Source organism: Drosophila innubila, assembly GCF_004354385.1.
Source record: "Drosophila innubila isolate TH190305 chromosome 3R unlocalized genomic scaffold, UK_Dinn_1.0 2_E_3R, whole genome shotgun sequence".
Classification (NCBI taxonomy): domain Eukaryota; kingdom Metazoa; phylum Arthropoda; class Insecta; order Diptera; family Drosophilidae; genus Drosophila; species Drosophila innubila.
Genome location: NW_022995380.1, coordinates 16,559,296 through 16,584,115, shown reverse-complemented (window position 1 = coordinate 16,584,115; position 24,820 = coordinate 16,559,296). Strand labels below are relative to the sequence as shown.

The 24,820-nt window shown below is 34.8% G+C and overlaps 2 protein-coding genes across 4 annotated transcripts in view; one reads left to right on the top strand and one right to left on the bottom strand.

The window, feature by feature from the left end:
- LOC117789677 (TBC1 domain family member 4) overlaps positions 1-24,423 on the bottom strand; it is a 33,126-nt gene extending 8,703 nt beyond the window's left edge. For 2 of the 3 annotated variants that reach the window (XM_034628759.1, XM_034628760.1), the window contains exon 1: positions 2,546-2,954. In XM_034628759.1, the coding sequence (XP_034484650.1) occupies positions 2,546-2,626 (81 nt within the window). In that variant the 5' untranslated portion in view covers positions 2,627-2,954. Of the gene's footprint in view, positions 1-2,545; positions 2,955-9,076; positions 9,566-23,152; positions 23,517-24,184 lie in introns of those variants that run through there. The other variant, XM_034628761.1, reaches the window with a different exon arrangement.
- Positions 9,717-12,155, top strand: LOC117789678. Its single transcript, XM_034628762.1, has 3 exons — positions 9,717-11,398; positions 11,450-11,546; positions 11,606-12,155. The coding sequence occupies exons 1-3, from the start codon at positions 9,863-9,865 to the stop codon at positions 11,992-11,994; spliced, it is 2,022 nt and encodes a 673-aa protein (XP_034484653.1). The 5' UTR covers positions 9,717-9,862; the 3' UTR covers positions 11,995-12,155.
- Positions 24,424-24,820: the final 397 nt, after the last annotated feature.

Sequence of the window (24,820 nt, the reverse complement as noted above, 5' to 3'; positions counted from 1 at the left end):
AGGCTTAGTCACGCCCCTTTGAAATATATATCAAGTTTATTAAATTGTTTACCACGTTGTCAAAACCAAAACTGAACTTGAACTGAAATGAATATTCAATTTGAAACTCAAAAGAGGGCTATGAAAATGCGATTAAAGGCAAAATAACAGACTGGCGAATACCCTGCAATTCAATTTGAATATAAATTCAAAATGCGAAAAGGCTAATGGATTTACAATGTTCAGCTGAAAATATTTTAGTACAGGTTATAAAATTTTTATAAATTGGTTTACGGAAAAATTCAGTATGTATCCAAATATGTATTCAAGGATCAAGTGTCATTCTTATTCCAATCTATCTTACTGAATATGTTGTAAATGTCATCAGTCATGTGGTTGAACTACAATTTTCATGTCTCGCTGTGAGATTTTTGCTCGTTCGCTTGTCGCTGATTTTCATCGTTTTTTATGCAATTTGAAAAACTGTCTGGCGGATTACGACAACAAATGACAATAAAAAGAAATCGCCACTTGCATTTTAAAGAGCAGCCAATGGTTTATTGAACTCTTGACAAATGTTTAATAATCGAATGACAAATCCAAATTCATTCCAGATGTAAATTTTAGTGTAAATGTTAGCACAATGCGTAAATAATCCATTTGTTTGCATTTGCAATTAGTTAAAGTTGAAGAATAACACTACCCTGTACGGGGCATTGCTAAAAAAATGGGATGTGCAGTTTAATAATATGCTAATCATCTCATTGACATATTAATATATCTTTTGTGAAAAGATTGTATTTCACTTATTGTATTTCGTAAGCTCTGAAACTTTTTGTAGGTCATTTCAATATTTTAAGAAAATTTTTTTTAATTTTTAAGTATAGGGTATCTTTGAAACTAGTACTTTGGCTAACGCACTCCTGTTTGTGTATAAAACTGTTTTCTTTTTTAATTTGAACTGCTATGCGATTTGTTCCGATTCTTTGTGTGTAAATTAAAAAGCTACTTATTCATAATTATGTATTATTCGGTTTTAAACAACACTCCATTCCACACATATTGAGTTTTTATTTATTTTCCGCCAATTTGCAATTATGACACTAATACATACATGCATACATTTATTGACAGGTCGAACAAAATTATATAAATTCAGTTGTTTAACGGCATGCAAAAAGTGGAAGCGAGGGAAAAATGTAGATAATGTTTTGCGTAGCAATGAGAAATAAGTAAATAGAAAAAACATACTGCAATTAAGTTGAATACGGTACGTGAACATGCAGCTAAATAGTAATTTTTGTTAGCTCTTTTCCACGCTACTTTATACTCTCAAATAACGCCTAATAATATTATTTTATTAGTTGTGCAATTTGTAATACGAAAGATTATACGGTATAGAGACTTTACATGGATAGGGGGAACCACCTGGTACCTCTACAATCAAATTCTAATATTAATAGCCGGCTTTAAGCACATCTCAGTTTTACTCAATCTGGTTTTACTTGAACATTGCACCAAAGGCAATTTAATGCTAAGAGCTTCTTCCCATCCATAAATAATAAACCAAATTCCTTTTTACATTTATTTATAACCTTTTTGCGTGCTTTAAAGTTTAAACAATGTGCAGTTGAAGTTGCCCAATAAATTTGTAAAACAGTTTGAACAATCCTTCAACTCTTCAAAAACGCTGCTTGAAAAGCGTTACGCTCCTTTAAGCACGCCATGGTCAGGGTCAAGTGTCGTCGCCGCGAGTCAACAATTTTCAGCTGAAAAGCGATAAAAACTGAAATGTCCGAGGAACTTTTTTGGCGCCTCTGACAAAAAAAAAACTGTATTCCTGTTTAGGCCAAAACGAACCAGAAGTAAGAGTAGTAGTCGTAGAAGAAGAAGAAGAAAAAGAAGCTGACGCGTCAGTTTGCCTGTTATTTGGTTCTTGGCAAGCGCGAGAAAATTTCATTACAGAATGAAGAAAAAATAAGATAAACTGAAAATAAAATAAAAACAATTTATATGGTAATGCACTTGATTTACATAGAAATTATTTTAATAATGAAAATGTAGAAGAAACTGGAAAGAAATTGCCAAACATGGAATGAATTAAATCAGTATTGAATTGAAAATCGAAAGACGCTTCTCAAGGGCACTTCAATTAGAGTAAAGTGGAAGTGGAACGTTGCGGCGCCAATGTCAGGGTTAGTTAGTCCAGACAAAGATGGGAATGATTTTTACTTTTAACCATTCCATTCTCCATTAGAATTTTTAGCTTCGAGTGGGGACAGAGGAAAGATTTAAAGTACAATGCGATTGCATGCAAAAGCAGAGTCCGACTCATTACGTAAGGCGAACAAAACAAAAGTGAAAAGAATGAAAACAAAGTAAACAAACGAAAAAACAAACACAATAGTAAAGGCAATAGTAAATTGCACAAGAAAACAAATAAAAAACAATCAAATCAAATCAAAGAAAAATTGAAATTTAAATCAAATAAAAATTGAAATTTAAATCAATTGAAACAGGAAAGTAACTAGGAATATTGGGGGGTACGGATATACCCTCTACATACGGCGTGGCTTTTATTAAGCACGGATGCATCGCTGACGGAGGCCGTTAGAATTGTATCTCGGTAAAATGGCACCGTAAACATTGTTTTATATTTTCCTATTGTTGTTGTCTTTAGTTTTTATTGTTGTTATCGTTGCTGTTGTTATTTCTGAAGTTACGAAACTTACTGTTGCAATGGCCGCCAGACGCCGTTGCAATATAAATTTATTTCACAATTTATTGTTGCACTTTAGTCTCAATATATTCTTTTATTGTTAACAACTATCAGAAGTTTGTTGTGTTTGCCATTTTGATTTTTGTACCATAGTATATTGATTATATCACTTCACTTTTAAGCTCAATATCGTTTAAGCAATCTTTGTAGTTTATACTGTAGAATAAACATTTGTTTAATAAAAAGCAAAAGTCTGAATACCCTAAAATTGTGTTGCTATAAAGTATTTATGAATTTATATAATATATAGATGTTATGTATATATTATGTATGTAAAAAAAATTTTATGATTATATTTTTTTATGTATTAATTAGCAGTGTTTTCAATTATTTGTTTGTATATTTATTTATTTTTGTGAAATATTTGCTTTTATTTAAAAGCAACTGAAATACTATTTAAATTTATTTGTTACTTAGTTTTTGTGAATTATCTGGATTGAGTTCACATATTTATTTGTGTTGGTATTGTTGTTTTTCTCTTTGGTTTTAATTGCGACATTAATTTAATTCAAATCTGTCTAGGCCTACATAAATAAAGTCAATCGTAGGACAACCTTGTGATAATAATAAATAAATATTTGATATAGTTTCAACGACAATTTTTAAAAGGTTGATGTACCAGAAATATATTTGAAAGTCACACAGAAAACAAAACAATTTATTTGTATTACCGCGAACAGCAAAATATTAATAAATAAATGAAAATGAAGAACACAAACGACGCGTGTGAACGATTCGATTTATTTGCGTTGTGAGTTTCTTTAGCCGGTTACAAGAACCGCAAATAGAGCGGGTTATTTCAACTGTTTAGATATAAGGGTGCCAGCAGCACTACAGCCAAAGTAAATCTTTAGATAAACGAAAGAATTTTCATATTTCACATATGATTTCGAGCCAACAAGTCAACTAAGGGGGTGTGAGTTCAAAGTTCTCTTAGTTGCGGTTGTTGAGGTTAATCGATAAAAATAATTCACAATTATTATTGATACGTATTTAGTTTAAGTATTCCCTAGGGCAAAATCGAATGACGAAAACAATGCGATTTACTTGAGAGCAACGCTATATGAATGCTGAGGCATTGTTCCTTAGCTGTATTTGTACATATCTGTATTGGTATTGTATATCTATGTATACTAGAATATATGTATGTATCTATCTGTATTTTCTGCTAATTGTCGCGTTAATTCGTTTACTTGATTTGAATTCGTCGAGATGTTTGCACTGCCCATTGACAGCAGCCAACATTTTAAGTATTTGGGACAATGCAAATATATGTACGTATACTTGCTTTAAGTGCTTTATGTAACATTTGTTTATCCAACTTAACACAATTTGCATGAATCGAGAAGAATTATAGAACTCTCAGTTTATTGACAGCTAATAAAATTTGTTTATTTCAAAACTGTTTTTTTTTTTGCTTAATCTGTCAATGTTTTTGTATTTGACTTCAATTAAATGTTGAAAGAAAAGAATTGCCAACTGACGCAACTAGAAGATGATATATGTTCAATATATACTCGATTGATATGCATACGTAAGTATATACATAAAAATTTTCATATATATGTACAAATTGGAACATTGTTTTGATGTGTGTTGTATTCTTTTTTTTTTTTGGCTGGCACGTTTAAGTCAATAATTTATTTATATTTTCTACATATGCGTTTTGTTTTTGTTTCCACTGTTGTTGGCCAAGCACTTTGCACAATAAACAAGTTCAAGTATAAACAAGTTTATATTTATTATCAGATATTTTAAATACTTATAGGTGCATATGCACTCGCACTCGCATTCGCACAAGTTCAATTAATTATTGTTAATTATAAGGTAATTTCTTTGAATTTGTTTTTATTACTTTTTGTTAACGGTTTTGTTGTTCTTATTTTGGTTTTTGTTTTTGTTATTCGGTAGCTGTCGCTGCCTTCAGACAAGACGCGCACGCGTTTCAATTGCCGCCAGACAACTGACAACCGGGATCCCATTTGCTGGTCTCCGATCCAACGAACAAGAGAGAAACGCTCACAGAAAACAACAAAAACTACGAATCAACCTGCGCATGCGAAATAAAAGAAACAACAAAAACGATTTGAACCGTTTCTCAGTGAGCATTGAGTACGTGTGTTGATAGTGAGAGTGTGAGAAAGGAAAAACGAGTGAGAGAGAAAGAGAGATAGAGAGAGCGAGAGAGTATGTGACAAAGTACACTCACACAACGCTGCGTATGTGCGATATATGTGATCAGGGCAGAGTGTAATATTTTATATAGCATAGGGATAAAAGTGCAAATATTGCGTTCAAAAGTTACAAGAATCTATTTAAATATTAAATTGAAAATTGCTACAGCAATGCGCTATTTAAAATTATATGGAACTTAATAAATTGCTCAAAAATAAAATTTTGAAATTTTGAAAACAATTTAGAAACTAAACTAAACTGCAAATACTCAAATAGGCCCAAACTATCAAACAAGTTGCAATGAAAGCGCTCTATCAATTTCAAGTTGACAAACACAATAACAGAATGAGAGGGGAAGGGAGGGAGGGAGGGAAGGGAAGAGGAAGAGAAAGAGAGAAAAGCAATATGCAAAACTTGTAATGTAAACTTGGCTATCAATATAGCTAAAGGCAAACTGCACCGAAGGCAGTAAAAAATGAAAAGGAATATCAATTGAAATTTCATTTTATAAAATTTCAATTTGTTGTCATATGTAGGCTTTGACGTGGCTAGGAAAGCAAAGGAAAGCGAATACAAATACAACAACAATAAGAGTCAATTATCAATTTTATAGATATGTGGAAACGGGGACTTTAATACTCAATATCAATTTCAAAAGCTTCCGGCCAGAAAGCGAACATCAGGCCAAGGCCAACAATGCCGTGCAGGACTTTGAGTTGAAGCAAAGCTCGAACATATGCAAATGTCGAAAGAAGGCAAACAGGCCAAAAAGTTCATTGTAGCACAAATGCAGGTTAAAGTTTTTGCCATTGAAGGCAATACCCGCTCTTCCTCTTCTTTCTTCCTATACAGCACTTTTGATTGCATTATGTGTGCACTTCGTAGGATTTCATGCGGCTATAAAAGGGAAAAGTGGTGAAAATTAGAAACGAAGGAAGCGCCGTCTATGAAGTCAATTGCAAACCTTTATGTGATCAATAAAAAGTTATCCTACTAGGTGTACTTTTCGGAATGTACAGATATTTAAAAGTAAACGTAATTTTAAGCCATTGCAGAAGATGGGAATGAAAAACAAAGCATACTGAGTGATCCTAAAAGTAGGCAACATAAGCTTTAACATTTTTTATTGTCTTGTACTAACATGTTATGTTATCAACAGTTGTACATATTTTAATAATAGTATGTTATAACTTTATAATACGTTATATTAAATTAAATAGACGATTTCCCGTTTTTAACAAAAAAAAAAAATATGTTTTGCTTAATCTCTTTCCCTTCATAGGAAATCATAGGATAACAAAAAAGTATGGCTATTTAGAATAAAAAAACAACCGAAAATCTCCTAAATCCCTAAATTATTTTTGGGAGATTTTCGGTTAGTTTTGAATTATGCGGCACCCCTGATTATTCAAATTAATGAGTACTTCTCAATAATAAATAATTGTTTATAATTCCCTCGCTATTTCAAAGAACAACAGCTCTTTTTTGTTCACTCACTAGTTAAATGATTAATATTTATTAATATTTTGTACTCAATATAACCAATATTCTATCTAACCCTTTAAATTTTCTGGAATTCACATTGTGGCCAACACTCGACTCGATTATGTTGACCAACACAAGCAGGCAGGATAACACAGGGTAAGTCCTTTTTAAGGCCATTAAAAGTCAGAAGAGCGTTACGAATGACAACGATGATGTCTCTTCTAAGGACTATGGCAACGGAAGCGACATTTGCTAATGGTTGTGAATGCCTCTCTCATGTTTGAGGTAGTTTCCACGCCTGTGTCGGCTTCTGGCTGTGAGTTCGAGTTCAGGCCACTTGGTAGCACAATAAAAACGATGTTTAAACAGCGATGATGGTCCATGCAAATGGCAGCTCAGCGTCATGCGTCATTTGCGACAACAACACGAAACGAGTCAAAGGACTTGCCACAAGGACATGCAATCAACGTGAATTGCTTGTCTGTTGCCAGGTTACCAGTAAAACGCACAGAAGTCGAACGAACAAACACAATACTTTCCACAAAGTGCGCTTATTAAAAAGGGAGGGAAAAAAATCGCATTTTACATTACGCATACGCCATGTTGTTCATATGTGTTGAAAGTAAGACGTGTGTTCTTTGTTTACTTAAATTATTTAAAAGATTATAAAATTATACCCACCGCAGAGACCACAGCTGTCAACAGTCTCTGTTAAAAGTATGCTACGCTTATCTCTGCACGGCAATTAGGTACAATTTTGCAGGCTTTAACGGGTCTTTTAAGTGGTTTCCCCTTCATTTTTTTATTTGTGTTGTCGCTGTGTCCTTGCGGTCTAATGACACCTATAAACGCGGGCGGATGCTGCCCAGGTAGTTGGCACATGAGAAATTATTACATTTGGGCAACGCTAAAAGCATAAAGTGGCGCTCTGCTTCTCCTTCTCATTATAAGTAATTAATGATTTAAAAGACCAATTTGGTAGACTCAAATAAAACAGACCACAATATAGTGGAGCTTATGCAAAGTTTAAGAATTCCGTAGAGAGCAGCGTTGGGGCTACAATAGTGCTAAAAAATAAAATCAATATTAACAGACTATATAGTATCTGCAGATCCTTCGATTTTTATTTCTTAGAATCTAGTAGCAATCAAATGTTGTTTATGTAAGTAAACAAGACATTTTATATTTACTTTCTAACTAAATGCGTTTTATTCAAAATTTCTTGATTTTATTAAAATAAACAATCTAGTCAAAAACTATTGAATTTTACCTATATAAGCTTTTTTTTTTATATATATATATAAAAGTTTATATTTCTTATATTAAAGTGGCTCAATATAAAATCATCATTTAATAAGAATTTAAGTATTTATTTTAGTTTTATTTCAGGCGTCCTGGCATATAGTAAACTGACCCATAAATTTTACAGTCAAACTTCTAAACAATGCAACTCACACACACAAATATGTACACTCGTATATTTTGTGTTTCATTCTGTGAAAGGCAGCTGGTAAATTAAGCTTTGTGGGCGTGGCAAACTGACGTTGTCTAAAATGACTTCTGACATGCAATCAGCAACAGCAGCAACTATTATAAATAACAACAATGGCAAAAGTCAAAAACGTTCAGCAATTACCATTTCATTTAAGTGAAGCAAAAATTATATTTAGAAAAATACTGCAACACATGTAGTATTAAATATTGTTGTTGAAATTAATAAAAACACATTTAAGGAATAGAATTAACATTTGAGCTAAAAACTGTTTTTGAAACTAACATTTAATTTTACTTAGCTAAAATATGTTAGAGGTACCAGTAAAGTTACATTTTCATATGTTTATTTTGCAAATTTTTAGGAATTAATAAAACTAACAAATTAATGACATGTAATTTGGAGCACGTCGTCCGTTTCAATTATATTTTTCGAAATGGGCGTGTCAGCAATAGGATATTGTTTTTATTGTTATATTTTTTGACAATCTGTTTATTCGGAATTAACATTTTGCGTGTAGCTAAAGCCACATTTGACGTTTTTTGCCGTCACGAAGGTCAGTTCTGAACTGTGCCAAATGGCGCCAATATAGTTGTAGTTTAAGGGGTAGTTTGTCTGGCCTAGTTTTAGTTATTTTCTAGTGGTTTTAATTAGAAACAAAATCGGAAGTTGTTTTTTAGCATGCTGAGAGGCAATTGTTACACGGAAAATGAGTTGGGCGTTTAATTACTGGGGTTTGGGATATTTTTGTTAGGTAATAGAATCACAACTAGGAGAGTCACTAACATACTGTGTAAAAAAACAACACCTAAAGTTAACAGTTAGCATTCTGTTAAAGTTTTAACTAATCTAAAAGCGACAGCAGCATAAAATTCCATGATCTTTTTATAAAATATGATGTAAAAAACGGTTAAATATAGAAAGTTTAAACGAAAGTTCTTTTTATTTATAACATGAAGAAACTTTCTGCGTTTCCTCATAATTCGTTTGTTCCATTTAAGCTCTTTGCAATTTACTCAACTAAGTTTTAGTTAAAATAAAAGGCATTGTTTTAACTTTTGAAAACATTTTCATGTGAATGCGTTTAAAAAGGGACAAATGCAAAAGGGGAAAAAGTTTCAAACAAAAGGGCTGAAATTGCAGTTGATATTTAAATATGCACTTACCTCCTCGATGGTTTCACATTCAAATAGATAGATGTGCAGCAGGGGATCCTTAGGATCTTTTAACAAGTAGACCAGGCCAGTGATGGGTCCCTGGAATTCCATAAAGTTCTGCGGCTGCTCTGTATCAGTTGCCTGCTGCTGTTGCTGTTGCAACTGATAAGCGGCTGCAGCGCTAGACGAGAGTGAGCCGTAGGATGTGGATGTGGTTAGTGTGTGACGCGGTCCATTTGCGGTTAATGAGTTGCCAGCGGCGGCGGCAGCTGTGGAAGATGTTGTTGAAGATGAGGATGTGGAGACCGTTGCAGAATTGGAGAAATTGCCAGTTCCAGCATTTGATTTGAGCTGCATAAAACCGTTGCCAACGGTCTTTGCCTGCGGTTTGTGTACGATACGGCACATTCCCACGATATGCTTTAGGGGATGGCTAAACTGTAGCTCAAAGTCCGAATTGTAGGACTCCAGTTTGCCATTCTCGATGCCCACTGATAGCTGCAAGTAAGAGATATGATACGATTATTTAGACCCTTTTTTATTTTAAAATAATAATCTTAATATAAACCCGACAAAAACATCGTTGACATTTACTATGCATAGATAATATCTTTTCAACCTACACCACGACGTATATAAATCAGTTGATTAAAGTTGAATATTTAGCGTCGACTTGAATGTTAGTTGAAATATGAGTATAATATTACACACACGACATACGAAACAATCACAAACACACTAAATACTTAAAAGAAAAAAATAATAATAATTCACAAAACCAATTAACACACTACAATGGACTCAGAAACTAACATCTCTGCATTAACAGTTGCAGCTTCCATTTCCCATGAAGAGAATACTGCGCTTAAATTTCAGGACAATTCTGATGTAGTTGTCGAAGAAGCTCCTGTTGCGTATAATAATGTCGAGCTGACAGAGGTGGTTGCAGAAGATTGTGCTGAGGGGAATACAACTGAGGCTACGACAGAACAGGATTCTCAGAGCATAGACATAAAAGCTGCTGAGGTGAAGCGCGCCAAACGAAAGGAACGTGTGAGAAAAGCGAGTAGTATTCGATTCACAGTTGAAGACACTGACCATGAACTTGATGATGTGAAAAAACAAGTGCATGAGGGATCACCTTCAGATAATGTGATAATTGATTTGCTCGACACTGCAAGCAGTACTGCCATTTCCACTCCTACACGATTAATTCGGGATGTGACTAGTTCGAGCGAGCTTCAGGATGCTGTTGTATCCCAAATTTCAATAGAAGATGATGAAGCTGAAAATCTTTTACATTATGATTCTGATGATGATAATGATTACGACATTGTACAAGAGTCAGTAATGGGAATCTGTTCAGTTAAAGCAAAAACTGATTTTTTACAAAATTTTGAGGTACCCTCATTGTCTGATATTTCTGAGAACGATAGTATTGAAACTTTCGTGCATCTTAAATCTCAACTTTCTCCTATAATCCCCGTTTCTGTGGACCCAGGTAAATTTGTTAATCCACTTACTGGGCTCAGTATATCATCATCGAGCACTGAGAGTACAGAATGTTCAAGACAGCAAATTGTCGATGGGAGCAGTTCGAGTTTGAGTGAAGAAATAATTGATTTTGATGAGCCATTAGATCTGAAGGGTGATTTGAATCTTGAAGATGAAGATATCTTTCTTAATTTTGAAACAAATTTCGATTTAACGAATGTCATCAGCGAAACATGGGATATACATCCAACAGTTAAAATTAAAGAGGGTGGTAACCAAATCGCATTCGAGTTTTTACATGATCTTATCAAAATGGTGGTCACCAATGCTGAGAATATGAAATCAGAAGATATTCTCAACAAAAAGTTGGATAAATGGAAGCTCTATGAAAAACTATCGGCAGAAGTTTCAAACTATAATTACGAAAAAAGTACGAATGATTATCTTAACGCTAAAGTTCTCGAATATCACAGACGCCAGAAAAATGATCGGGTTTACACAAAGCTGTCACCCGAATTACATGAAAGGGAACGCGAAAGATATATCGAATGCCTTAACCGATTAGATTTTAATTTAAATATGTTAGCGGAGGCAAAAAAAAAGAATGCTTACCTAATATCTAGTGTTGAAATGGATCTCACATACGTACGAAACATTTCCTTTCAATCCGAAGAATATCTCTCAAACAAAATTCTTAGTACCTTGGGACATAAATCCGACTATATGAGACGGATAACTGAACGCGAGCTAAGACTTATGAGCCAAAAAAGAAATGAGATTAGTGATACACGCCTCAGACTTATCACAAGAAAGCACACTTTGGGTCGAATCGCAGATGTAATTATTGTTTGTAAATTAAAAACGAGTCTTTATTAATTTTCTTTACAGCAAATTCGCAAGCTGCAAACAATCGATGAGAGTATTTCCATGGATGACTTCATTGCCTTGCAGAATCAAATAGGAGCATTGGAAAAAAAAATTGAAGGTAAGCATTGAAAGCTAATAATAAAAAATATATAATAATATATCAAATGCTCGGACCAGAACGTAATGTGGAATTAAAGAGGATTCGGTATCAGTACCACTCTGATTTGCATATGAACCAACATTGCCGGGAGAAAACTCAATCGATTATCAGTCAGATCAAATACAGGCAACATTTTTTGCAGAAGACACTAAAAACTCAACAATTACTACGCGAAAGTCTTTACAACGCCAAGTTGGAGCGCAAACGTATACGAAATAAGGGATCCGAGCTCGCTTACCATGGCGGACTATTAGCTATGCCATCCCTAATGTACGACTACGACGAAACCGTGGAAAAAGTGAAAGCAAAGCGAGAAATTGTGGACGATATGAAAATGACCGTAGCACGTCTAAGCCAGCGTATCTCTGATTTGGAGTCACGTTGTGGCGTTGGTAAATCTCTCTAACTAATTTCGTGTAAAGTGATCCAGCTTATGAATCCAGTTAGATTTAATTTACTATAAGCTATGTACTGTGGGATAATGTAATACAGTAACTCTTTTATGTCCCTTAGGTACGACGTCAACTTAAGTTCACACGACATAATAAAAATGTTTTATAAAATATATGTCAATGTGTTGATTTCCTTACTAGTTTACTTATTACATTCTTATAATGTAGATATAGCCCAGATAAATGTGGCATACTGACTGTACTTCCTTTCCTTTGCTGTAAAATTACAGATATTAGTTTTGCGAAGTGCATTATTTTAAATTTAGCTGAATTACTTATGTTATTCAGCAATTTTGAATAACATTTCAATTTCAAGTATTAGCATAACTTAACAGTGCTGTTGGACTGTCCCTGTCGGACACATTAACATTAACAACTTGATAACATATTATATTATTTGGTCAATAAACAATTTAGCTTGGATTTCAATGTTACTTTAATGTGAGTTATATAAACAAAAAAAAATCAATAAAGCACAAAAAAGGAAAAAAAAAATTGTACAAAAAAATATTTATAATTATAAATGGACTCCGAAGCTGAAAACCCTGCAGATAGGCTTATACTCTTGGAAGAGAGCAATGAAAAGAGCTCAGATCTTCCGAAGTCCCAGCGAGATCTTGAAGCTAATGACAATGATGTTGGAATTGAACAAGTTAATGAGGAAAATGCCTCAACAGACGGAATGCGGACTGATCCATCCGAAAGCGCTCTTCGACGTGTATCAATTCCAACAATAATCGGAGAGAGTTTAGTAGAAAAAGCAACAAAGCCAGAGGAAGAAGATGAACTGTGGAATTTCGAGAAGCTGGAAGTAGATGAAACTCGCGAATCGAAGAAGGAACGAATGAAGAGAGCAAGAAGTATACGTTTTACAGTAGGCGAACTCCAAGAGTCTCCCCAAACTCTTAAAGTCGATGATCCTGTTGAAATTGAATTGCATTCAGATATAGACAATAGTGCAATTTCCACTCCTACACGGCTATCAAAAGGATCAGCGACTTTAGAATTTGAGGTTTTGGAAAATATCAAACTGGAAGAGGAGACATCTTCGTCTGTCAGTCTTTTTAGTTTATATGACAGTGATCATGAGGGCGATGAAGATAATAATGACGACCTAATACCTGAACCATCAGAGCATGTAGATTCAGTGGAAGCGAAAACACATTTCTTAGAACTCTTTGAACTCCCCTCTTTATCAGATATTTCTGAGGAGAGCGAAGAACTGATCACACTACGAAAATCACTGTCTGTTACTTCACATATCAGTTGTGATGTAGTTGACAAAGGTCAATTTGTTGATCCACTTACTGGAGAAAGTATACGAAGTATAGAAAGCTCTTCATCGACGAATTCGGAGGTGTCAGAAGAGTTAACATCTGAAGGAGAGTTCATCGGTCGCGAATCAATGGAATTAGATGAATTAATGGATATAAAGAAAGTCTCTATAAATGATGAGCAGGAAAATATGTTTGATCGATTTACCAAGAGTTTTCTAGACACCATAAATATCGAGCCTGAAGAAGAAACTGAAGCGATGAAACTTCAAAAAGAAACCCTTCACATAACAATGGATTTTATGTTCGAGCTATTCAACTCTGTGGTTGATGAGGTTGAGAATAACAAATTGCACAATTTGTTGAAAAATAGTTTAGATAAGGAAAAAATGATGGAGGCCCTAGCAGAGGATCGGATTAAATATGTGATGGAAAAAGAAATGAATACATTTCTTAACCAACGAATGGGCGATTATTATAAACGCCTGAGAAACCTACGGCCATTCATGAAACTATCTAACAAAACAATGGATATCGAATACACAAGATATATGAAAATTTTGGGACAGCTTGATTATTTTTTACAGTTAGCGGCATCGACAAAGACAAAAAACTCCGTCCTTATTACGAGTGTCTTAACTGATCTCACATACGTAGACAATATTGTGAGGAGGACTGAGCTACATCTGGAAAATGTAATGCTCGCAGTTCTTGGAAATAAATCTGAGTACCTTAGACGAATAACTGAGCGTGAATTGAGACTCATGAAGGACAAACGAAATGAGATAAGCGATGCCCGTCTTCATCTAATCACAAGAAAGCACACTCTGGGAAAAATGAAAGAAGTAAGCTTTAAAACTAAAATGTTTCCCACTCTAAATATGGCAATTATTTACATTTTACTTATATCTTATTCAGAGAATAAACAAGCTGGAACAAATCAATGAAGATATTTGCATGGAAGACTTCATTAGCATTCAAAATCAAGTTACAGCACTAAACAAAAAGATTGAAGGTAAGCATTAAAATGAAAACAATAATAGTAAGAGTTGTATTATAATTTGAACAATATTTCGATCAGAACGTAATATTGAATTGAAGAGGCTTCGACTTAACTACCACAGCGAATTGCACATGACTCATCATAATCGCGAGAAGTCACTTGCTATTGCCTGCAAACTGAAGGAGCATAGTTTAATACTGCAGAAGACAGTGGAATCTCAACGTGTTCTAAGGGAGCGTCTATATAAGGCGAAAGTAGAACGTGCTCGTATTCGAAAACAGCATTGTGATCTCACATTTCAGGGCGGACTTTTAGCTATGCCAGCTCTGATGCACGACTACGATGATACAATGGACAAAATTAATACTAAACAAGCTTCTATAAATGAAATGAAGGAGACTATAGTTCGTTTAACCCAACGTATCGCATATTTAGAGACACGCTGTCTCTGAGCCATGTTGCTGGATACATTTTAATGAATAGTACAAATTCAAATCAGTAACAGTATCAGTAAATAGTATCTCATTACGACTATATTAATATAACAAACGGCAATGTTTTCTCTTATTTGCATTCTCTGTCTATATTCAACAACTCGTTTAATCCTTTACATTTACAACAAAACAACAGTAAATACAAATAGGGTCTTACCATGGTCCAATGTCGTTTCGTTTCCACTAGGCGAAGCAGATTAACAGTATTAAATTCTTTTAATCAGTTTACTTGCATGCACAAGTACAAAAGCGCTTCGCTTAGAGAAAGATAGATCAAGAGAGAGGAAGAGAGATGAAAGGACAGAGCGACAGACGAACAGACGAATGGGCGGATAGATAGAAAAGCAAGCAGAGTTGACAGCAGCCTGACAACATTGCAAACATGGCGGCTGCTCCATTTCCGGCGTTCTCATCGCAGTCATCGTCAACGTCACCGTCACCGTCACCGTCAACATGTGCCGCCATTCTCAATGTTCGTTGCTTTTTTGTTCTTGGCCCCTTTTTATACCCTGTAGCCATGAAGTTCATCAAATGGGGTGTAAAATATATAGAAAACATATGTACAATCACATTTTAATCAAAAAGTCCTGGAATTTTCGAATACATATGTATTTATATGTTATTCAAATATTCTAAAAATTTAATTCGGATTGAATGGGATATAATAAAGTTAGGGTACTTCCTCGTCGAGCCTCATCTTCTATTGCATTGTTACATGTTTTATGCCCAGTTTTTATTATATGTACATTGACGTGGTAGCTAGGGAGTGTCAACGTTGTGTATGTGGGGTTGAAGGGCTTGTTGAATGGGTGTGTCGATGTTGTGGCTGGGAGTGTAGTTGACAGAAAGCAGGTCGCCCATTTGGAACGTAGGTTGAGTTTTTTTTGTTATCAAAAGGTTTTCGTTTTTTTCTATAAAATAAAAGGGAAGCAAATGAAATTTATGTTCAGTTAGTTAAGCAGACGCTAGTTTAGTGCAGGGTGTGTTTCAGGAAAAGGTAAATACAACCAACTAAAGATAGACGAGACGATTCCACCTAACGGAAATTTAACCTGCGACATCGATTTAAAGTTCTTAAATAAGTTAAAGTTAAGAAATATCAAAAATACAGTTACAGGCTTATGATTGAAAAACTTTAAAAAAATTATTTCATTAAAAGACTTAATTCTTTATTTGTTTTATTTCTTCAGCTATTTTAAGCTCTTATAAGTAAGACAATGAAATTTGTAGCAAATTAGTTTTGCAATTTATGATTTGCCAAAACACCCATTAAGAACATAAACAATTCTCATAATGTTCTCACATATCAGCCCACAATATAAACTTTAATTTCACTAATTGAGGCACAAGAAGCGAACACAAAAAGTAAACAACGAAGAAAACAACAAATATGGAGAAAATCCGGTTCAAGGAATGTCGGATATGCGTATGCGGTTCACAAAATTAAAACTTTCTGTGAAAATTAATTTAAAACAGTTGAGAGTGCTCGACGGTGAGATGCCCTGCGAGCTCGAATTTTATAAAAGATTAAGACAAATATTATAACATGGGAGACAAGAAAATCTAGGTTTTATCCTTAAAAAAGTAAAAGAGGAAAGTTTTCAAAAATTTGTTATAACTAAAATTTGTCTGATTTGTATACTGAGCACTAAGTATAGTCGTACCTTTTTCGCCTTAAGTTGCCATTTTGCTTACCAACGGAGGCGTTAGCTCGAGAACTACTTAAATATATTACGAACTGGAAACAGGGAGTTTGGAAAGGCAAAGAATTTGTGAGCATCAAAGCAAAAACTTTGCAATTAATATCATTTTAGTAAGAGCAAAAAATAGAAAAAGAGTAGAAGTTGGCGGACTGAACAGGATGAAAAAGCGCCTAATAAGGCTACCAGGCAGTCGGTAATCATTAGGGATGCCACCTTGGCTAAAGCACGACTCACCTTTGGCATTTGAAATTAATTTTCAAATGGCAAAGTTCCAACGAGATTTTAGCACAGCCTGATGATGATTCTATTGCCCCGCTCCAGCCCCCGCACTCCCGCTTTGACAATTTTCAATTAATTTGTGATTTCCACTCGATGCTGAACGACTGTGGGAATTGCATAGAAAGGCAACGCTGCCATCGCTGTCAGGTAAATTGAGGTGAGTTGAGTGTTGAATGCGAGAGATTCATTTAACTGTTGCTTCGCGTTTGACATTGACACACCAAATCCAATTATGCCCCAAACCAATTGCCAATTACCAGTTCTCAATTTGTTAAACTTCTGTTTGGTATTGAAATTTGGGATTTTTTTCATTATTGGGCAGGAATTAAGGGCGATTGATTGGAATGAAGCACACCTGATTAGCATTAATAAGAAATTGAAGAACTGTTTAGGATATTTAAAAGGCTCATTGTTTAACTGATGTTCGGGATTAATACTGAAACACCACTTGAAGAAATCAGCTTGAAAGAAATACAAGCCAAAGATTTTTTATAAGCTAATTTATAAGAAAGAAAGGGCATAAAATAATAAATTATACATGCTCTACTTTAAATTTACGAATGGGTAATACCCTAAGCCCATTAAATAGACAATTAAAGGAATTTCCTCTACTCTTTACATGCCGCAATATATTATTTAATTAATTAATTTTTAATTATAGCTTCAATACAGCCCATAGTACTTGATTCTTGCTCTAATGATTATGGCTGTATTCGATTGCTGCTTTAACGTACATATATGTACATATATCTCATATTATTTATGGCAACTGCAATAGCGCCAAACGTAGCAGTTTTGACCCTTTTGCCCCCATTTTCCATATGAAACAACAGTTGATGCAGTTAATGCAAATTATATGGCTACAACGCTGACAACACAAACACAAACACAAACAACAGAAACAGCTATGTAATGAGCAATTGAAGACAATTTATTGTGCAACAACAACAAATCAAATTGCATGCACAACAAGAACGGCAAACGTCAGCTGGCACATGAAAATGTAATGAAGAAACAGTTAAAATGTATAAGTCAGTGAGCAATAACACGCGACGCTGACGGCACGACGCCGACGTGATTCTGATTAGAGATGTGCGCGTGACACGAACTTAACTTTAAGTATACATTATTTGAAGTGGCAAAATGAAAAAAATTTAAAATTAAAGCTAGTAAGCAGAATGTGGTTTATAGCAAGGTTCAAGTCCAAAAAAAAATCGTATTACAAAGAACTGATTCCGTAATCAAGTCAGACAACGTCCTATTTGGGAAAATATAGTTTAACCAATTTTTTTAGAAGCTAGTCCTTATAATTCATCAAAAATGTTAAAGATTGATAGAAAAGGAATATTGATATACTCAAAAGCTCATATTGTTCCATCTCTTACTTCCACAAAAACTTAAATACTGACCAGTAATACAGTTGAGGGATTGTTTCACATGGCGCTAGCTGCATTTCAATGGTTGTGTTTGTATGTGCGTGTGTGACAACAATAATAGCTTAAAGAGTAGAACGTTAAACAAATAAAATAGACACAGTCCAAGTCTCCCTTAACTTGACGTCAATTAGAGTTGCAAAGTAAGACTAGGTGAATGAGAGGGGTTAATGGAGGCAAGTGGGAAGTAGGAACAAAGCGGTAACAGTTAAAAGAGGCCAACATGTCAATTGTAGGCAGTTATAGTAAGATAATTATAGCGCATACGCAGTGTGGGCCACCACTGTGTTTTCCATATGCGACAAAAGTACACAAAGACTTAAGAAAGTAAAAGAATGAAATCAAAACCAATATGAAACTGAAACCAATGAAAATTTGTCATAAGTGAGAAGACCGCCAGAGAGAGTGGTCGATTGTGAGATACTCTGCAATCTCCACAAAATATCTGATAATGTCCTAGTTCTGTACAATAATCTCTAGCAAAATTCCTTGGCTGGCAAATTGAATTCTGCTCAATATGGTACATTTCTGATTTAAAGCATGTCAAGAGAGTCGCCAGACGAGTGGCATGTGGCAAGTGGGAGGCAAATCCAGAAATCAAGCGACCACACAACTGTGTGCAACATCAAATGCAAAACGTCAGCCAAATGGAATTGAGTGTGTGCCCAACCAAAGCAGCGGCGGGAAAAACGTAACTCATACGCCGCGTAGGCCCAAGCGAGAGTCCTCCACTCGAGGCAATGGCGATGACGATGGCAAAGTGTGAAACCATTTACAACACTGCACTCTGAGTGGGAGGGAGAAGTGAGAGCAGCTCAAGTGACTCGACCCAACCAGAAGCGGATTAACGCTGCGACTTGAGTGACTTCCCAACCAGCAGCAAAAAAAAAAATTAAGAAAAAAGAAAATGGAAATGGAAAAAAACATATATACTGTTTTCTGCGTACTGTATGAAACAAGCGGCTTATTGATTTTTCTTCATTTTTTTCAGCTCTCCCAAATCAACTTTACGCCTGCCGTTGTGACGTCAATGAAAAGCATGCCACAAAGTGGCTGCTGGGATGCGTGTGGCAAGTTGAAATGGAGGTAAATACCTGTCAGACAGTATTTTTCTCTCCCTCTCTTTTTTCCCCTGATGATTAAATAAATTAAAGCAAATTGGTCAGGCTCAATATAAATGATATTAAATACCCTGCATCTCTCATTAATGTAAAATTTATAAATAATGAAGTTGATATGCCAAAATTATAAGTCGTTTGCTAATAGACCTGACTACACTCTTTACAAAATGATAATATTTTAAAATATAATATCAAAATCACATTCATTGTTTTTATAATTTTTTAATAAGTTTCATTAAATTAATAAGGTTCAATATAGATAATTTCAGTTCTAAATTAAAGTATAATTTTCAAATAGTAAAGTTAATAGTTGTATTCAAAAAAAAATTAATTATTAAAAAAGAAAGTGAAATCTCGATTTTTAATTTTCAAATTTATTTAAAATCAATGTTAAGACAGGAGATGTTTCTACAAATTTTTTGTACACACTTCATTTAAATTTCTAGGTTATTCATTGCAAATTTGAGTTTAGCATGAACAAATTGTTTTAAAATAAAGGTCAAGGTCACAAGTTACGCAGGGCTGAATATCTGTAATTTAGTTATTTTAAACATATTTTTTGTTGCCTATTCTAAATCAATCAAACTGATAAATAAAAAACATTAACAAGTTTTTGTAAATAATTCAAAAAAGATCTCAAAATATTTGCATAGCTTTACGTTATTGACCCATGCAATATTTACGAATGTCAACAATTTTGTTACACTAATTGCTTACCAATATACTAAGCAAATATTTTTAAAAGTTTGCACACACTTACTCTATTCTTTGAGGGACAAGTTTGTTTGCTTAGTTATTAAAGCGTAACAAAAGTTGACATAAAACTTTGATGGTCTGTGAGGTGTGCGTGGGTGTCATTTAGCCAAGTGGGCGTGGCATGTATCGCACTTGAGCGACAGCCAAAAGGCAGCTTGTTATAATTTTCATGCGCTATTTAACATAATAAAGCAATAAGCTGCCACAGCATTTGTCAGAGATACGAAGAGCTTGTGCAAACATTTCTGTGTTCATTTCTTTTTTTTCTATTTTATATCTTATTTTCTCTTTCTCACTCACATTGTGTGTGCGTGTTTGTTTTGTGTCAATTTACAGTGGTTGAGAGATAGAAGAAGAAGAGGGGACAGCAGCAACATATATGAAATAATAAACAAAAGTGCAAGCTTTAGTAAATATTTATACAAGAAGATGTGCATCAAATTATGGTGTGGTCTCTGGGTCTGTAGAATCTGGCTTACCAGGACAGAAGAAAGGGAAAAAGTTAGGAGAGAGTGTGCGTGTGTGCGTTTGTTGTGCATGCATAATTTGTATGGGAATAAGAGCGCAAATACTGGCAAAAAATATACAAAGAAAAATTAAGAGAAATGTGAGAAATTATCTACTTGGGAAGTTTAATGTACAGTCGACAAAAGAGACAGTTTCCTTTGCTGAGCAATATGACTATTAGGTATATGAATAAAATACTCATTTCTTGACACTTTCATTCTCCAGCAAACCAATGACTGATCTAATGCATCATACTTTTTCGCTTAGTTGCTATTCTTCTAGAGTAAAAATAAAATTATACAAATACTAATACGCTAGTTATTAACCAGTTAAAAGCATCAGTCACCTCGGGTTTATCAAAATCTCTTGATGCCCAACGAAGCAAACAAAAATTACGCATAATTCCCCATTTAAAAGACCACTAAGCTGAGGTAGGATCAGAATCAGAAGGAGCCACAAGTATGAACAGAAGCATTACAAGCTGTTTCCCTTTTATAAAATATGTTTTGCTCTTTGCTGCTGCTGTCCATTTTCTCAGCTTCTCGGGGGCTTCTATTCAATGAGCATCAACAACAATTGCTTGGACAGAGGTGGGATGAAGTCACCGTAAGTTGCCGCAGGCACGTAAAAAGGATTCATTTTAATGCGCCGTGTTGCCACCTGAGCAGAGCACATGATACCGAAATGAACATGACTGGTAACTAGGACGGGGGCTTAGGGACAATCCATGAGCTTCTTCTTGCTGCCAACACTTTTACATAACTTTCACTCAGGTTGAACACACAACTTGTTGGCAGCTGTGGGGAATTTAATTATGCGCTTGTCTGGACTGGACCCGACTTGAAAAGCCCCTAAGAAAACCCTAGAGCATCGTTAGCTGACACACCCTCCTCCCACACACACACGCATTTACACACACACACATGCGGCTGATGGGCGACTAATTGCAAGCTTTGCTAAAATTAATTTCAAGCTTCAAATAATATTAGCCATGGGACACCAGAGTGCGAGCAAAAACGAGAGAGAGAGAGAGAGAGAGAGAGAAAGAGTGCAGGAGTGCAGGAAGACAATTTGTAGCCACACGTGCCCAACGCGTCGTATGCGTAATGCGTCAGGTAGGCGATATCAGTATACGAGTAATTAAATACACGTAAATATTTTAGGCAAAAACGAGAGTAGATCCAATAATTTATAAAGATCTTGAAAGCTTAATTAGTTGCATTTAAGTTTTAAAAGAAATTTATGCCTTAACTATTCTCAATTATTACAAATCTAACATAAATTAATTGTTGTAGACCGTGTTCAAAATACATCTTACGAAATTCAACTATTTTTAAAATTAAGGTTCTTAATGTGTACTATTCATCAAATGTCATTTATAATTCTTTAAACACTTTAAATAAATTTTAAAAATGTTTCTGTAAAATTAGAGAAAGAAAATATAGTTCAGTTGTTATAGCTTTTAGATCGAGGTATGTACTCAATATGAATACCCATTAAAAAACTTCTTTACTCAATAAATGTACATTTATTTTCCATAACTAATTAAATTTCCCAAATCTAGAATCAACCCTACTGCACATACTCATCTAGGACTGTCTGTCTGTTTATATTTTGTGGTGACGCTGTCCTTCCAATTAACTGGGAGTCCCATAATACAACTGTGATTTTCGTTTAGTGGCTCACCTCTAGGAATTGTGGGTCTAATTTTAGGCAGTTCGCTAGCCTCTTTTGGAATGGTTGCCAACGGTAGCTAATCAGTGTAATTATCGTTTATGAAGCGCAAAATTATTAATAAAATTGCATACGCTCTGTGCTTGCTATTGAGTTGTGCCTGACGGGCTGTTTAATTGATTTATTGGGCCGTAATAATTGCAAATTGCTTTTAATTGTTTTTGACAAAGATAAAAGCGAGTTGTGGATATCACTAAATGCAATTGGATTAACATGAAAACGCTTTAGGCGTTGGCCCCATGTCTAACAGAGAGATGAACACAATTTGCTGGGAGCTTGGGAGAACATCAAGTTAAGCACTTGATGATATCCTCCGATGATTCAATAAAGTGAAGTAAAGTGTTCTTAAGTTGAGATGATTTTTTCAAAATGTATCTGAGAAATACCTAATAGTGAAATATACTTTGCATATCTTTAGGATGGACAACAAAGAGGAATAAGGAGTAATAAAGAAACAGAGCTGAGGTGAAATATTACATTTTATAAAGATCTTAGTCTGTTCTTCTTATACAGATTAGTATAAATAGTAGTTAACAGAAGGATCTATTAGAAATACCTTATGATGTATTGATTACTAAATGTAAATTGAACAAAGCGATTCTTATGTTTAAAAATATTGTTGTGGCTCATGTATAAATCTGTTTGAGGTTTTCAAAGTACTTAATCAGTTGATAGGTCTCTATAAATATTTACAACTGTTTAATTAACAAATCATTATTTCATAATTGCAGTTTCTCTTTGTTTTTATTTTTATAAAGTATATTTTCTATATTTATAGAATTTATTTAAAAATTATGATTTTACTCACCTTTGTGTAGCTTTCTGTGGATCGAATATCGTTGATTGTCCAGGGTAACATGGACGCCGAGTAGCGGGGATCGACGGATGCACTGCCGCGATAGGTTAACGAAACGAGTCGAGTTTTCATCTTGTTTTGATTGAAAGTTTCTTTAACTTTTAGATAAGCAAATTTGTTGTGTATTCCTATTTTTTTTTTTTTTTGGTTTTTCCAATTTTAGATTTAAAAATTAAATGCAATTCATGTTAAATTGAGCATGCAAATGACATTTTATCATTTTTGTAATTTTTGTTTATAAATGTTGTTTTTTTTTTTTGCAGTTCACTTTCCGCTTGCTTGGTTGTTTCCTCTAATTGTTGTTGCTGTTGTTATTCTAATTGCTTTTTAATTGTTTTAGCTGTGGCATGAGAAATTTTAAACAAACAAAAAACGTTAAACTGAAATCAATATTTCAAAGAACATGCGTCGCTCCACTTTATAGGGTAAAATCCACAAAGGGATACGAAGTGCGAATCCTGCATGAGTCACTCGGGGGTGCCTCCGTTTGGGGCAGAGAGACTAACGGCATTTGGTAAGGACACTGACCACCTGACGGCGCCACTTAGCGCTAGATACTCGTATTTATAATGATAGATTAATTCGCTTTCGGGCTCATCACCACTCAAGTTTACTATCAGTATTGATTTTCTTCTGCCCTTCCCTTCCCGTCTTTACTTCACTTTATTGCCGCTACACATTCGCAAGAGGCAAAGTCAAAAAGCGGAGCAATTGCTTCTTCTTTCCTTGGGGGTTATTTTTTTTGCACGCGACTGCCAGAAATAGGAATGTGTGGACGAGAGGACGAGAGACACCACCACCAACACCACTACCAACATAAGTAGCAGGCAGTCTCTGAAGCAGAGTCACCCCTAAAATGTCGTTCGATAGCAATGTTGGAATTTACTTCTGCATAAACATTTGCATTTAACTTTTCTATGGTTTCACAATGTTTTTCTCTTTTGTTTTTTAAGTTTACTTGTGCTTTTTTCTCCACACACACACTCGCACAGTCGCACACCCACACATACACACGCAATCGCGTAGACTTGCAAGAAAATAACAAGTCTAACAAACCAAATCAACGGAGACGGAGACACCAAAACGCTGTGAATTTACGTAGAGCACTGAATCGGTAGCGGTATAACAAATGGCTCCACTGCTTCTGTCAAGCCGACAACGACACATTTCTCTATGCCGATGCAGCCAACCGACCACGACAACGTCCTTCGTCCTGTGTATTGAGAAGCGCATGCGTTGTTCATTGAGTACGGAGTTGATTGCAATAAGCAAATACGTCCACTTTTTATCTGATTTATTTTAAAGATCTGACGCTTTGTTTAATGCTTTTAAGACTACAGCTCCAGTTGGGCTTCAATTGCAATAATCTTATCGCCCGCCAAACAAAAGCAAAAATCCAAGTAAACAATTGGATACCATTTCCACAAAACGCAAACAGCGTATTACAATCGGCCGACCACCTCGAATTATCGATTGCTACTGAGCAGCTGATTGAAAATGCCATTCGCTGACACTCGCAAGCTTAAGTGCTGTAAGTCGTCCTCATATTATTGAGAGACGTTATTTTAAATAAAAATCTTTAATAAATGCATTTAAAAAAATAAAAAACCCCAATTTCTT